We start from the raw sequence: 16,944 nt of genomic DNA, 5'->3' as shown, positions 1-16,944 counted from the left end.
ACCACCACAGACACAGAAACCCCCGGCCACGCTGCACACTCCCATGTCACTGGATGAACTCTGGGCAGGTGGGGAACTGTGGCAGCACCCATTAACAGCATCCATGGCACAGGCTGGAAAGTTTTTCCAACAAGGTCTGACAGCTGCTGACACTCTCAGTGACACTAAACGAGCCTCTTGGAGGACTCTGTTTACAGCACTGCCATTAATAAAATCTTCTCCTAATTCGGTAAACCTGTCATCTCTCGCCTGAAGAATCAAAGGGTTTCTACTCTACAGAAAGACACTTTGCATTTGCACTACTAAAAACCAGACCAAACAGCGAATATTTTTCCCCAAATCCTTTTTTTTTCTATCACAGAGATGCAGTCACAACAAAATCTCGTAACCCCTTTTTTCTTTCTTTGCAAACCATCTTTAAGGAAGGCATCTCGTGGGTGAGATACACGGTGCTGTCATGAGAGACAGAAAGGGAAAATATATTTGGCTGGGGCTTATCAGCACAAGTTGTGTTAAAGTGCAGTGGTCACCAGACAAACTAGAACTGGTCAGGCACCAATCCTACTGCAGAGCAATCACAGACCGAGCTGTTACTCCATCTGCTGTGCTGTGTCCACTTCTGAGCTCCTCAGGACAAGAGAGACACAGAGCTCCTGGAGTGAATCCAGAGGAGAGCAACAAAGGGACTGGAGCATCTCTTGTGAGGACAGGCTGAGGGAACTGGGCCTGTTTAGCCTCAAGAAGAGATGGCTGAGAAGGGACCTCATCAATGGCCATCATCTGCATGAAAGTTTCAGAGGATGGATCAAGCTCTGTGCTGTGGTGCCCAGCAACAGGACAAGAAGCAATGGGCAGAAACTGATGCCCATGAAATTCCACCTGAACATGAGGAAGAACTTCTTCCCTCTGCAGTGACTGAGCACTGGAAGAGATTGTCCAGAGAGGCTGTGGAGTCTCCATCACTGGAGGTGTTTCAGAAACATCTGGACACAATTCTGTGAAATCTGCTCTAGGATTACCCTGCTTGAGGAGGGAGGTTGGACCAGATAACCCACTGTTTTCTCTTCAAACCTGACCCATTCTGTGATTCTGAGAATTTGGAAGTATAAAATCTCAAGAGAAATACGCAGGTAACTAGAAGGCTCTGTCTAACATTCAGAAGATAATGCAGAAGCTCTGACCAAACACCATTTATTTTAGATTGCTCAAAAATATTTTATGCTGCAAATGTTCACAGAACTGGCAAGGCTGAGTATCCTGCACAGTGACAAAGTAACTGAAAAGAAAGTGAGAATGCTCTTGACTGTGGTCTATTCAGACATTCCCCCCCACCCCAGCTGTGGCCAAGCTTCTCTCCCAGAACAACCCAAGAGAAGCAGTGCTGAGGACACATGAGGCTGTCCCCCAGGAGTTACTTACACGCTGCTGTCTGTCAGGGACATGGTGTCGGCGTCGCTGGACATGCTCTGCTGCTCGCTGTCGTTGGCACTGGTGGCTGGTGCCAAAGCATAGCCCGTGTTGACATAGTAGGGGTTAACAGGCTCTCTCCACGACCCATGCCTGTGAGAGAAAAATGAGTCAAGTCAGAAGGACACAACCTTGACCATGCTCTGCATCAGCAGGCAGAAGGACTCTGCCTGGAGCCCCAGCCTCAATTCTGTGTTCTCAATTCTGTTCACACTAAGTGAACACAGAATAAGCTGTGCTCACACTAAGTTGCACTGACAGAGCCATGAACAATTTGACTTATAACTGGAAGAAAAAGGGAATTCATGGAGTAATGAAGATGACACTGTTAGAGATCAGGGAGGGAACAAGACTGTATGGAAGAAGTCCCGTTTCCATCAGGGTTTATGGAGTCCATGGGCTAGCTGCTTAGCACTGTCATTCCATGACCATCTAAAAGCAATACCTACACAGTAAGACAGCATTTTTATGAGTCAAAATAGGATTCTGCTTTTCCAACAGGGAGGGATGTGTAGCAGAGCTCACCCATTCTATGCTTGCTTTAACATCCCTCCAACGTGTTTGCAGAGGGAAGGAGAAGCAAGAAACAGCTATTGCTCATAGCACTCTACCTAAAAACAATCTCCAGTGTTGCACTGAGGTACATCAGACACTTGCAAATTCCACCAGGAAGGACCACCTAATCACACCAGCTTTTCCAGTGGACAGTCTGCTCAGGGATCTATAAAGCTCTGTACACAACTCATGCCTTGTTATTCAAGTACACAATCAGGCCAGCCTCCTTCTCTTCAGCAAAAGGTCAGGAAGGGAGGCTGCCTGCACGAGCTAACCTGGGAAATAAGTTCCTTGCTCAGGAAGGGACCTGATGGTGAAGCAGCCTGTGAACCAAGCAGGCACAAATTCCTTCATGCTGGCTCTGCCACCAGCATAGAAAAGCCACTGCTGCAAATGTGCCTCCAGCTCTGCCACCCCGCAGGACAGACAGGCCACGCAGGGATCTTGTTCTCCTGCAAGTTATTTTGTAATGTGTCAGAAAAAGGAACAAGCTGAAATGTTCGCATAAACCAAAGAGCACTTAATCCCCTGCTCTCCCTGTCTGCCCCTCCGCATGAAGAGCAGCATTTTTAAGATATCTTGAAGCTGATGAATTCCTGGTTTTCCAAGTGCTGAAAATCAGTGTCCTGCTTCAGTTCAGATCACAAAGTTCATCAGCATCATTCTTTATTTAGTAACTCAGTAATCAGTACCTGGTGGATGTGATTTGCAATGGGCCCTCTGCAAACACCTCTATGGAGGGCACATCAAGCAATGTATGCTTCCCTGTTCTGCTAAGAAAAGGGATTCTGGTTCTGCTGCAGTGGTTGAAGTCCTATAGACAACAGAAAACAGCCCCTGCCCAATGAGTTTACATTTAGACAAGACAAGGAAACCTATGAGAAACACACAGATGGAGGAACCAGAGGTGAGGAAGACACCAGCAAAGGGTAAAGCTGGCAGTTTCTGCATATCTGTATGGAGTATAAATGCAGGACAGGCACTGCATGAACTGGCAGAAAGCCCATTTAAGGCAGAGGTTTTTGGATGCTGTTATGTAAAATATGGCACATGGTATACCAGGATGAAAGCATTACCAAAGTATTTTAAAACCTGAACTGGACAAGGTTACAGCCTTCAGCTAATGCATTGCTCACCCAGCTCCTATTTACCAGCTGTTTGGGTCCTCAGCATACAAACTAATTTCCTTGTAATTCAAGGGGTCATGGATATTCACTGGTCACTAGGAAAAATCATATTGTTTCAGGTCCATTATGGGGTCAGTTAGAAACAAATTACCCTCCTACTCTGAGATAGAGAAAACTACTTTTTGTGCCACAAACCAAACAAAACTCCAAACTATTTCTTCTTGGATGATGAAGCTTAGCATAGTTGCAGAATGGTGCAAAGAGCATTCAAACTTGAGTCAGCTGAGGTTTTTCATTACTGTTTGACAGCAGGGAGCTTTGTGAGGTTTCTCCATGCTCAGGTACAATACAGAGTTAGTTGGGAATGAGCACAGGGATGCCTTGGAATGGTAAGTCACCACAGACACCTTCTAGCATGCAAACTTTCTGTCAGTCACTGCAGATGTGCACTGGAGCAAACTCATTTCTATATTCCATCAGATTTCAGAACAGCTTTCTAGGGCAAGTACTGGAAATAATTGGAACAAGTTCACCCTAAAAAGCAAGGGATAATAAGTGAAAACTTTACGAGCCCCCTTCAGCCATTTTCCCTGTGCAGAACGGTCAGTTCTGAACATTAAAGGAGTGCTGTGCAGTGCAACCCTCCTGTCAAATCCAACATGACAGCGGTGTGATGGAGGCTGAGACAACCTCTTAAATTGAGGCAGGAATGATGGATAGCTCAGGCCTTCCCTGAGGGCAAAGACAAGGATGATTTTTGGACAATCCAATTAAAATACAGCACCAACATCTAGTGGACCCTTCGCCAGGACTCTCTGCAAGAGGCATGGATTATTCTAGCAGTATACTAAGGAAGCACTCAGATTAAAATGCACAGGACAATCAATTTCTCCTTTATATCTGTTGATACACAGATAGAGCAGCAGAGAGCACCTGAAGAAGTTGCTGGGTGTGCAACTGTGATGGCTGAAGGAACCAAGAGCGAGCAGATGGGTCCTGGGAGGTCCCTGACACCTCTGGAGGAGCTGGAATGGCTGGGTTCTCTCACAACACTCCCTGGCTGTGGTCTCCTCACTGAGGATGCAGGTTTGGTCACAACTGTTGTAGTTAGCTAAAATTACACACTTAAGCATGTATACAACAGGGATTACTTCCATTTTAGCTCTGCCTCTAATACATCAATGCAAATGTAAACTTTTGGTAAGCGTAAGGAGATGGAAAGGGTATAGGATTTCAAAGCAATCATAACAGGTTACATTACTTTTGAGGAATCCATCTGTATTCAATCCTTCTCCTAATGTTCTCTCTCCCTGACAACTCTCTTCAGCTGGCTCGTATCACTATTTGAATGTTTTGTGCCGTGCCTCTGAAGAACGCTTTCAACATCTATTAGGAGGAAAACATTAAAGGAACATGGAGTCTAACAAAAAAAAAATGGTCACTTCTGATCTGGGAGGGGAGGCTGCTTTAAAAGGGATTCAGGCACCCTCAGAGCGATTTGAAGTGTCAGCTAAAAACCTCACATACCGAGCTCTATGCACTGATAAGGGCGATAAAAGGAAAGGTGAACATTTAAAGTTAGACTTCACAAAAATTCCTGCAGCCTTCCAGAATTTTATTTCATTTTTTAAGACAGAAAGAGCAATGAGCATTTTTGAAAGGAACACAGAACATTTCATACATTGCAGAAATAAAGCTGTATGTCTCTTCTGCAGCTCTTAGTTGCTCAACCCTCAAAATAATCACATAGGGAACAATTATAACAGAGATCACAGCAACCCGAGTAAGTCAGCCTGACCAGCTGCCTTTTCTTTGCATATAGCCCTTTGCTGATCTCTGCACATTCTGGTAATGCTGACAAGGGCCTAAACTGCTGTAGAAACATAGCAAGAATCTCTTTAAGGCTTCTTTCTACCTGTTCTGGGTTTATTTGGTGTGTTATCTCGGCTGCATCCCATCCATCCCCAGATTTCTCACTCCTCTGACTAAGCACCCAGCACTTGGGACCTCAGCACCATCAGATCTTGGAGTGTCAAGTGAGCAGAGAGGTGAGGTCCTCTTCAGTACTGTTGCTCTATGTGGAGTTCTCATTGCATCCTGAGTCCCTAAGGGCATCTTTTTCCTTCCAGCCTGGGAACCCCAGTCTCCCTCACACAACTTCCCCCAATGGCTATTTAAATTTTAAATCAAAGATGCAAAGTCCCCAACCTTTGCCAAACATGCTACTCTGCTCTATGCAAAAATCCCAGGGTTGGTGTGCTCTGGGGAAGAATTGCATCATCTTCAGCACCCACAGTGGGAGGAAGAGCTCACTTGATCCCGCCTCCAAACCCAAATCTGAGTGGCACTCCCTTTGGTTCTCACCAGCTATGTACCTCCTGCACTGATGTTCTTCATCATGCATGGGAAAAAAAACCACTAAGGCAAGAAGAAAACTTCCTTGAAGATGAAAGGCCTCTAGGCAACTAATTTCTGTAGAATTTAAATTTCCACTGGAGGGAATAAGTTGCACAATGCTCTACTGGCAGGTCTGAGAGACATGGTCCTTCCAAGCCAGCTAGCAGTTCCAGCATAGCTGGAACAGCTCCCAGTTTAACAGGGAAGCTGATCAATCTGAAGTTTTCATTGCTACCACCTTCTCCAGCTCCAGCACTAAATTTTTATGGCACTGACATTTTCTGGAAGAAAGTTTTTCCTCAAAAGAATTGAAGCTGTGATAGAATCCAGGCAGGCCTCCTCTTGCAAGGGTGCCCCACCTCCCTAAGCCAAAAACTCCAAAATCCCTGGTGGCACAGGGAGCTCCTCCAAACCCCTGCACTACCAAGGAAGCAGCTGTTTGAGACACAGTATTAGGAAATCAAAGAGATAAAAACTCATGAAGCTGACAACCATAAAATTCCAATGCACTCTCCCTAAACAGCTCTTGCAGAAGTTTTCCTCCCATGCCATAGTCCAAAGCTTTGATCACCACAACTTTGGTGAGCAGTTCATTTTCAACATGGGAGAAATCCCATTTTCCAGATGCCAAAACCACCCCAACTTTATGAGTCACCTTAGAAAGTTCTGAGTTGCAGGAGTTCTGGGGATGTTGGCAAGTCCCACAGAAGGACACCCCAAAATGGGCTCTGCAGAAACTCCAGATGTCTCACCACAGCCGATGGCAGGTGGAGGAGCTGAGATGCCCTCCCTCCTGCACTGTGGTGAGCAACCTCACAGCAGGACACAATTCCTCCTTTCCTCTTCTGGCAGGTGTTGTTTGGGCTGAAGGATGGTGCCCTGAGACCACAGATCAGGGCTGCAACTCAGTGGGACCCAACTACTCATTCTGTACTCCCACCCTGCTTTTTCACAACAACTTCTGAAAAATTAGCTCAAACTTTTGCAGTCCTGTGTTTCCGAAGATGACTATTTCTAGGAAACCAGCACTAAGCATTACTCTTATTTGCTGTCTCTGGTCATTTTGCATTGTGACTGGGAGGACGCTGAGACATCCTTCCAGCTTGTAATTTTGACATGTTCCATTTATTCAGTATGGGGAAAAAAAAGTAATTAAAAAAGTTACTTACTCCCACCCAAGAAACAAAAACTCCTTCTAGAATCACAGGTTGCTGAGTCTCCAGCTGGCAACTTACTTCCAAAACTTACAGCTCCAAACAAGCAGGTGACTGTCATATCCTTCATACAGTTCCACATTTCAATATCACAACCAGTCAATCAAATTAAAAGCTGCACATCTTGGTTTATGATGCCCGAGCTGAAGCAAATCCCTTCAGCATGTCTAAACAACATGTGCTGACAAGAGTGTCCCAGCATCAGGGTCACCTTTAAACAAGGGACTACAACAGCACCCACCACGGACTCTGATTTACAAGATTACACTGATCCACCACCTGAACAGAAAAGTCTGTTTCCAGTCTGTGGTACCAACAACAATCACAGAAGCAGCATTGTACAGCTTCTCCCAAACCATTATCACGGGAACATTTTGGAACTAAGAACAAAATGTCTATGAAGATGCAAAGCTGAAAACCTTCACTGCTGACTGGATTTGATCTATGCTAAAGATGCAAAGTTGGCTCAAGAGGTTAAAATTGGGGATTTACCTGATAATCTGATAGCAGATTGTTGGGGTTGCTCCACTTAACACTCTTCCCAATTACTCTGGGTACTCAGACACTGCTGTGCATCTCAACTTTATCACTGCCAATGTCAGGCTAATCACATGTGTTCCAGGCAAGGGCAGCTTCTTCAAAGATCACATCAATTCTGGACAAGTTAATCTGTTCTTTGAGGTCTCCAGATGGCTCTTGCCAAGAAAGTTCACTTCCAGCTCTGCAGCCGGCGAGCGCAGCAGCCCCAGCGCTCTGCAGAGCATTACAAAGGAACCAGATCAAAGTTGTGTCTTACAAAAAAATGAAATCTGAAGTTTGAAAAGCAACAGCAGCCTGTCACTTGTAGGCTTAAAGATGACTTCTGCATGCTCCAGCTATCAGGGAATTTATGATTACAGTCTGGCTCTTAAAAGCTGATGAAAAAAACGACGCTCTTTAGCACTCCTTGCCTTTGCAAATCTGTATCTTCTTCCCTGCGTATTCATCCTCCCACACCAGAGGAAGAAGGGAAATAAATAAAAATGTAACTAAAAGTACAGATAAGGGCTCTTCTTCTCTTTTCTTGTAAGGCACTCAATTCCATTTTAGGACTACATGGAGATTATTTTATGGGGAGCTTCAGCAATTATTGTGAAGCATTAAAGCACAGTTACAAAAGCTAAATCCAAGATTAACGGACTGAGTTTCCAGTTTCTAACTCCTTTGCATTTACCAAGGACATGCTACTTCTCAGGCAGGACTAATGTACAGAGGATGCATTAATTGCAACCAGTAATTTAGATCATAGGATACAGCAAGGTGGGGGAGAGGTTCTAGGAAGGAAGTTGAAATACAGGAAATAAAATATTTGCCTTAGGAGGCAAATAAGGACTAGATAGGCTAAATATTGTGGCTGTATTGCCCTATTGCCACCCTAACCTTCTTAGGAAAGGCTTTCAGACAACAGGATGAAACCACTGTGTTCCAAGGAAACTGCAGAACGAGTCCCTCAAGATTTCATCTGACTGCATCTCCAAACCAGCCCTCCCAGCTCCTCCTTCCCAGTGGAGGGCGAGGCTGTGCTCATTCATCAGACCAATGTAATGAAGGTTTATCCTCTAGTTACAGGTTTAAAATCAAAACTGCAAAAATCTGAGTGTGATAAACAATAAAAGCAAGTCCTTCCTGAAAACAATGCATGTCTTTCCTAGAATAAGACCACAAACATCATTTATTTAATAGCTCAAAGCACAAGATAGTCATTAAAATGAAAAAGAAAAAAAATGGGCAACACAATGTCTGCACAACAATTAACAGAACAATTGGATCATCTTCCTGAAATAAAGCAAATGTTGCAGAACATTCTGTTCCATATCTAACAATAACAGGTATTTTCCTAGATTAATTTTAATATATTAGCCTGAGCTTATACTATAACATAGTAGTTTTGTTTGGTTTTTTAAATGATGACATGATTCATATGAATCCTCATCTGCTATGAAAGGCTGACATTAGGAACATTTTCTACAAAGTATACAGGATATTTGGCTGTATTAATTGCAACTGAACAAGAACCTCACTTCTTTAGAGCAGCCAGGCTGCATCAGCCATCCGAAAACTGCTGTAGTGACTTCAGAAGCTACAAAAGAAGGGCAAACCCAGCAGTGTGTGTGCATTTTGGATATCCAGGGTACATTGCTGCCACCCATGAGCCACACTCACCTTCACGTCCTGGCCTCTGCCAGACAACACATCACAGGAGAACTGTTTTAATATTTTATTGGAAAGGACAGAATCAAGCTTGTGCAGGGATGTGCTGTACATCCAAGCATGTTAACCCCTAAAATGAGTGGGACCTGTGTCCTCATCCCTTATTTTCTGACCCTCCAAACGTGCTGTCCCTGGGGCACTGGGATCGCCAGCACGGACACAGGTAGAGAGGGTTCATAATGCAGTCTCCTTTTCCCTGCTTAAACTGAGAGCTGGGGAAAATTCAGCAAGAGGGTGACTGGCAAGAGCTCTCCACTCTGCTAATTGGCTTCTCAGACTGAAATGACATCTATGTTTAACACAAGTGATTTCATATATATACATATATATGTGTGGTTAAGTGGATGAACACACAGAGCAGGCATTTCAGACAGCATTTCAGTGCCAGCTCCCTGCTCTCTGCTTTCCTTGGTGACTGTCCCAGGTAAATTGGGGCTGCTGGAGAGGGGAAACACTTTGCAAAGTGCTGTGGGGGTCTTTGCATGGGCCTCTATGCTTTTAGCCCCTCGATTTTGCTTCCCTGGGGAAGGCTGGCAGGGCAGCCGGGAGATGTAAAGGAGGTCCAGAGGAAACAATTCTTCCCAGAAGGGGCCACCATGTCACAGATGGAATAACAGCAGTGAACCTCCCGACAGTTCAGAGCCTTCCATGTCATGCCAGGCCCGGGGTCTGCTCCCTCTGCAGATGGAACAGGCAGCCCAAAGCCTCTCCCGGCATTCCAGCCCGGCCCACACCCACGCACGGCGGCTCCCGGCCCAGAGCAGCCCCCTGCCCGCACCGAGGGCCTTCGTGGAACAAATTACTTCCAAATGCCTGGCTCTGAGGCACAGGGAAAGAGGGAAGCCCAGGTTTGTACCTGGGTCTGCTCACAACATAAAGAAGGCAGCAGCTCCACTTAAAAACACCACTGCCTGCAAACTATCAAATTAATCCCAGGATTTCGACAGCTTTTCTTCATTATTTTTTGTCTCAACCAAGCCACGAATTTACTTAATGACTAAACCAGGCGAGCGAGTACTTTGTTTTCCAGACAGCAGGAACGTTTCTAACGGGATCCAGGTTTTCAGAACACACGCTTACCCAACGTCAGGCAAGGAGGGAGAGGTTCCATTGCTGAGATGTGTTTGATGCTTTTTTTAACTCCCTCAAACCTGCCAGCACCGTGGTCGGGGCATCTCCGAGCCCTGAGCCCGAGGAGAGGCACTGAGCGGGGTGAGGAGGAATACAATAAGAACACTGTGTTCCAGGAATGACTGAATAAAGGCAAGAGCATGCTTTTGGCCAGCAGGATTCAGCACTCTAACTCCGTCTGCCACTTTTCTTCTCTGTCTGAAGCAATGTTGTTTGTCCACGCTTCTCTGAAATGGAAAGTATTTCCTCTTGCCTGCTTGTTCCAAGGAAAGATCTGAGGAGGCCTGGTATAACCAGGCAGAACTGGGGATTCTCCAGTGACTTGACTCTTCTCTGCCAAAATTTCTGCTCAACAAGAAAGGGCTTACAAGAAAGAAATTACGAGCAGATTTCTCTGCAAGTTCAGTAACTTAAGACCGAGGTCTGTAGAATGAGTAAGTTTTTGGATGGAAACAAAGCATGCAGCTTTGGCCAATGACTCCAGATCATTCCCTGCCTTCCTACATACCTACAGAGCCTCTGGAGTGCTCAAAAAGGTTCAACAGGGCAGAGACATCCACAGGTACATGGACCACACTAGGGAATGGGAGCTACTGGAATCCAAGGGCTAAATAAGACCATGGGTGCTCAGTCCTTCCTTGGACCACCAATTTTTCAGGAGGGCATCAACCCCAGCACTGCTATCCATTGTTGTATTGCTTTCAGGGATAAATTTCCCAATACTTCAATCACAACAGTGGTATTGCAGATGGCTGAAATGAAAGGGGAAGATATGCAGCTCAGGGGGCTCTGTTTTACAAGGACTACTTGCAGCTTTGACATTAAACCATTTGCCTGTACCACTGGGCCATGTAACATAAGCTGAGCTGCACAACCACAGACTTGCTAGCCTCACTTGAAATCCCCTCAAAACAATGGTATGAAACTCAATACTCGTTACCAATTCATTGCCAACAAACTTGGAATTTTAATGAAATTACAAATTTGGATGGCAGAGGAAACCAGCTGAGGCAGTATTTTGAATGCCTATGAGGCACCTAACTTAGCACCTCAAAACCACTCAGCTTTGCTCATGAAGACCTTTGAGGAAGCCCTACTAATGATGAGGTGGGCAGAATTAGCAGTAATCCTGCACAAAATAAAAGACTTTATTTCACTGATTAAGGTCTGGCTCACAAGGCACATGAAGAGAAGGGGTCTGCCTCCAAGCAGAGCTGCTCACTGGTGTCTTAACTCCCACAGAAATGATCCAAGAAAGTTCTCCCATTGAACAAGAACCTTTGAGGTGAATGAACTCTGACCTCAGCTGTTAACAAAACCAAAACCACGGAGGGCTGGCAAGACCTGGCAGAGATAAAGCTGAGAGTCAAGATTTAATAGTGCTCCCAGAGGGGAGATTCAGCTGATTAGAAGCATCCTAATCTTCCCTCTCAGTGTATATTAAAGGTCAAGAAGTGGGATCAGATATTGGCAGCACATGAAAAAACAAGACAGTCAAGCAAAAGACCTTCACAAAGACGTTTCATACCTTCGCATTAAAAATTCCTGCAACGTCTTATTTAACTTTACTTCCCTCTAAGAAACACATTCAAGCTTAAAGTCAAGAGACCATTAGACTGGGACAGAAAAGAAGTACCCCTGCAGCAGACTTCTGCCTCCAATCAGTACTTCATAATGATAAAGAGTTCATAAGCAACAGCTGACTGCAACCATGACAGATAAGCAGGTCTCAGAAGCACAACACCACGAAACAGAGCTTCTCCAGCAGTGCTCTGGAGTCTCACAGGCCCCCCAAATGGGGTCATTAAAGGATACTTGTTGGATGTTAACAAATGGCAGGCTGTATCAACAACAACATACTGGCAAGCTGCAAAAAGCTTTTAAACTTGCTCTATTATTTATTGCTCAGCTCTGAAGAGATCACAACAAAAGTATAAATCCTAACTCAGTCTCCTGGTCACTACTGGGAGCTCGTAATCTGACTTTCCCTTCACAGCTCAAGCTGACCTGGCCAATATAATGCAGGGGCTGGGGCAAGAGGAGGGTGGACTAAGTCATGTTGTCCTTCTGACAACGTCTATTAGAGGTTGACAGCAATGACAAGTGCTCAGAAGAACTGTAATAACAACCACCAGAAGGACTGTAAAACACAGAAACTGTGTTTAAGGGAGACACATGCTGTTAAAAAGGGTATTTCCTTTTCTAGAGATACTTATTTTATTTCTTTTTTAAGAGTTTAGCAGACTAGGAGGAAACAACTTGCTGTTGTTCCTGGAAAATAGACATACAGAGCGAAGAAAGTCTTGTGAAGCTGCTACAAACAGCCCTCCTTTTAAACAAAGATTAAAGTAACTTTTCTTTAGATGGTGAGCATGAAGTATTCTTTCATAGTCCTAGTTTTGGGACCGTCACCAAACCTTGCATCTCCAGCCAGACCTGGAAGCCAAACCATCAATCGCTGCATCGAGGTCACACAAAGTCACATCTAAAAAGGAAGAATGAAGTCAGTGGACTCAGTTTCCCATTTCTCATGGCTGTTCTTTAACAACTGGATCTAAATTTGGTGTCTGACTGGCAATCCAAGAGCAAAGAATTTCAGAGCAGTGAAAAAGATGGAGGAGACCAGAATCCAAAGGGAGCCAGGGCAGGTGGGTCAGTGATCTGTTTACTGGGAATTCCTTGACTGTAACTCCAAGGTTGTGCGCTGGACATGCTCTGCTGCTGAGGGTGACACGTCTCCACAGGCATTCTAAATAATCCAAGGTGCAAGAACCAGTTCACCTCACTGAAACATTAAAATGCATTAAAATGTTGAGAAAATCAGCTGAAGGAGGAAGGGAGGAGGGAAAATTAAAAATAAAAGAGTTGTTCATAGGTAAATTGCATAGGAGCTCACAAGGTCATTCCTGGGACACAGCAATGCCAAAGGGTCCAGCTAAACTCTAGAACTGGGGGGAGATGAAACACCTTTAAATCTTTGGGAGGTTGATACTTGTGGTCCATCCCCTTATGAGGTTTGGCCACTGCTTGGGCAAATCCTGTGCTTGTTTGTCCTGGGGGCACTTCACAGCAAGTGAAACTTGACTTCAAGAACTGTGCCGGGGTTTGTTGTTATTTTTGCCTTCAAGATTTTTTCTGTCTTGGTTCTCATCCATTGGAACAGGCAGATATACGGGCTTTTACCTTTATTGCACAAATTCCACAATATCTTTTCATCTGGTATGCATTATTGTGGTATATATATGAAGTACCATGTCCACTCCAAGTGCTATAAAAGAACTGTTTGAAGCCTTGTACCACTCCTGTTTATCTTTATACAATTAAAACCAGTTGACAGCTCCACATAAGAAGAGTAAGTGACAATGCAAGCAAGGTGCTTTTTGTTCTAAACAAATTAACCACTGTTCAGATAAAAGATGACTGTATTTGTTTTTTACCTCAGTTTCTTAAAGACACAAGGCTAGATGAGCAAATTCTGTGTGTTCCATTGATGCCTTTTTAATCCCTTGAGAAAATTTGAGTACAAGGTACTTGATGACACCCAACCAAATTCAGCAGGGGAGGGAGGCCCCAGAGACACTGATAATTAGTGAAAATGGGGCAGTGTGGAGGGACTCTTAAGTGCTCTGAATAACTGATCTCAGAAAAAAAGCTGCATGGAAAGAAGATCTTACAATCACTTCAAATGCTACAGCTCCAGCTGACAACTCTCTAGACACTGAATACAGCATAGGATCATTGCAAAAGTCACATTTTTGTAGCCCTAGAGGTGAGACCTGGTTTAATTCTGCATTTTGGATGGCAGTGTGTGGGCCTACAATCACCCTCAGCTGACATGGTATGTTGCTGACACCATTTTCTTCTTCTACAGCAGGAGCAGAGCACTGGAGCTCGTCTGACCCACTGCCACATTGCAATCATCCCACGTGTCATAACCAGATATGAAATTCCACAGATGAAGGGAAAGGCTGTTTTCTGTGTATGGCCTGGAGCACAAGAGCTGTGAAACACTGGAGCCCATCTGTGACACAAACCCACCATCTGTTACTGAGTGCATGTGGGCCACACCATACAGACAGAATTTCACTGACCAGGTAGGTACTGCAGGAATGCATCATTGCTCTAGATGTTTTCTCCTTAAGACAGCAGGGAAAAGCAATCTATAAGTAGGAAAAAATATATCTTCTGCTCAAAACATATCTCTTCTGCTCATGTATCACTTACCATCTCCTCTCTGCAGAACTTCATCTGCTCAGGGCATAGGATAAATGGATTTATACCCTTATTTGCCCCCCTCTTTGTACTTTAACACCACCCAAATCTTATACTGAGTGCAGCATTACTCACTTTGCTGGAGATTCCTCTTGGCAATTTCCACAAGTGTATCTTGTATTTATTTGTGCTGCTGTTCTGGAGGGATGCAAAGCCATTATTGTCTAATGCACAAAAAGCAAACTGCAACGCTGAAATTGTCACAATTTTCTCAAGACGTGGGTCCTCAATTTGAAATGCTCTGGGCCTAATATGCAGTGTTTTTAAAGACTTCTGCCTTGATGCATGCTCAGCATATCAGCAAGCCTGATCTGGGTCTCAAGTAGCAGACAGAAAACTGAGGCACACACAGTGACTCTCTCCCAGGGAGAAGAGCTGTCTCCCAGCATTGCTCTGGCAAAAGCCAGCACAGAAGTACCTCTGTTTTGCTGCTTGCATCTTCTGTCTCTGCTACTCCAGGGCTACTCCAGGGCTTTTCAATGACACAAGAGGCAATGCAGATGCCCTGTGCACTTTCCTTCCTACCTGCTCTGTTGGCTCCTCTGGCTCAAGCCACTCCATGCATGGAAAAAGCAAGAAGGCTGAAGTACAGGCAGTTTCTGCTATAGCACTGAAAGCTCTGGGAGGCATTGGAAAACCCCTTTCCAGTTCCAACACCCTGTACAGTTTGTCTCTTGCTAGCTCCCAACACCATCTGCTTACCGCTGGAGGAACTCCCCCTCTTCACCTCCTCCCCATCACTGCATAAAAAACCTTTTTTTTTTTTGTGAGTTCCTTTTCTGGAGGCTGTGAGAAGAGAGCTGGCTCACCTAACAATGAGTGCTGAAGGCTCCATGATCAGCAGCAGCAGGAACTGCAGTTTCCTGTCTCTGAAGTCTTAGCCATGAGCATCGTCACAGTAAATATACTTTTTGGATACTCTGACTGCCAAAATTTTAAACCATCTTCTATAGAGCTTGTGCCATTTCACAAGCTTATAATTCAGTCATATTGAATAAATTCTCACATGGATGGTAAAATACATGTTCAAGCTGCCAGCATCCCTCCCACCTCCAGCAACCCACTTGCCAAACCCCTGCTTCAAAGTGGGAAAACTGGAAGGTTATCAATGTAAAGTAAATTGTAAGACTCTGACAGGAACAAAACAATGTAATTTCCTCCCCCTCTGTTTTTACTAAAATTTGCCAAAATACTTCAGCCTGAGGCAGAATCTCAGCAAGGAAGAACACCAAACAACACAGTCTGATAAAGATATGAGCAACTACAACAAAGTTCTATATAATGGGGAACGTTGGGCAACCATGACTACAGCCACTGCTGCCAGCTCTGCCTATAGCATCAATGAGCAGTATTATAACATCCCCATTAATCCCCTCTCTAAAACTATGAGTGAGTCTGGAGAATGACTCATAATATCCTTGGCACACATTTTGATCACAAAGTTGATGAAAGCAGCCGTCCCTGAACCCATGTATGAAAACTGTAGATTAATTAATCACAACATGCAGGAGCTTGTGACACCAAAGTCTGTCTGAGCCTGCACATCTGCAGCTGCAGCGGCAGGACTCCTGTGTGACACGATGTGACAGCAAAGTGACACTGCTGCCAACCTTTGCTGCTGGTACTTTGTCACATCCAGGGAAGAGAGGACAGTATTTGCCAGTGGTTTTTATTCTAGTAGTGACCTTCCTGGGCTATGTGTACATCCAGAGGGTGACGTAAAACACACTGTAAGACAGTGAAGAGGCTGCTCTGTTGTGTGTGTCTGTGTGTGTGTGTTGTTAACACTCAATGGCATCATCTCCTCACTAGAGATGATAACATATCTGTGTATTCTGCAGATGCATTTGCAGCTTGTAGCAAATAATAAAGGAATTTACGAATTCTACTGTTGGTGACTTGGTGCCGTGGATTCTCCATGTGCAGGATCACTTTGTTCTTTTCCTGTGAGCAGCAGGGTGACTGCCTGGTGGGACTGCCTACCTCAGTCCAGGTGAGCAGTCAGAGTAATTTATCACACTGCTTTATCCAGAATAAGGAAGAGGACTTCACCAAGCACCTATTTCCTGACACTAACCTTGCAAACCCTCCTTCTCCTTGCAGGCTGTATTATCTAGGAAAAGCTAGGGAACTTTGGAGCAAAGAAATATCTGCACAATTCCTTGACTGGGGCCAACCCCAGGAGATGAGAAGGTCATGTATGTCTGCAAGAAGCTGACCCTGGAATGTGCAATAATAATCCTCTTCTACTGCTGGAAATGTAGTTGCACTCAAAAAAAAAAAAAAAAAAAAAAAAAAATTTTGGGGATTTTGTTTTCTGCTGCAAACAGAGAGAAACAGGGCTACAACAGCTCTCAACAACTCGGGCTTCGTTTTTGGGGAGAATACCAATGCTGAGGAAGACTTATGTCCTGCTGGTAGTTTAGGACAAGTTCACAAAGTGACAAAACTCTGTGAAAACATGGTAAGAATCCAGGAGACTGAATATACCCCCAGAACTGTGCCTGCTCACCTCCTCACCTTAGAGAGAA

The 16,944-nt window shown here is 44.6% G+C and overlaps 1 protein-coding gene across 5 annotated transcripts in view; it reads right to left on the bottom strand.

Annotated features, from left to right (window-relative positions):
• The window catches only part of AXIN1 (axin 1), an 83,814-nt gene that overhangs the window by 29,740 nt on the left and 37,130 nt on the right, over window positions 1-16,944 (bottom strand). For all 5 annotated transcript variants that reach the window (XM_072935555.1, XM_030284707.4, XM_030284706.4 and 2 more), the window contains one exon: window positions 1,420-1,560. In XM_072935555.1, the coding sequence (XP_072791656.1) occupies window positions 1,420-1,560 (141 nt within the window). The remainder of the gene's footprint in view (window positions 1-1,419; window positions 1,561-16,944) is intronic.

Source organism: Taeniopygia guttata, chromosome 14 (genome assembly GCF_048771995.1).
Source record: "Taeniopygia guttata chromosome 14, bTaeGut7.mat, whole genome shotgun sequence".
NCBI classification, from domain to species: domain Eukaryota; kingdom Metazoa; phylum Chordata; class Aves; order Passeriformes; family Estrildidae; genus Taeniopygia; species Taeniopygia guttata.
The sequence above is the reverse complement of the archived record's forward strand: the minus strand, read 5'-3'. Positions and strand labels throughout refer to the sequence as shown.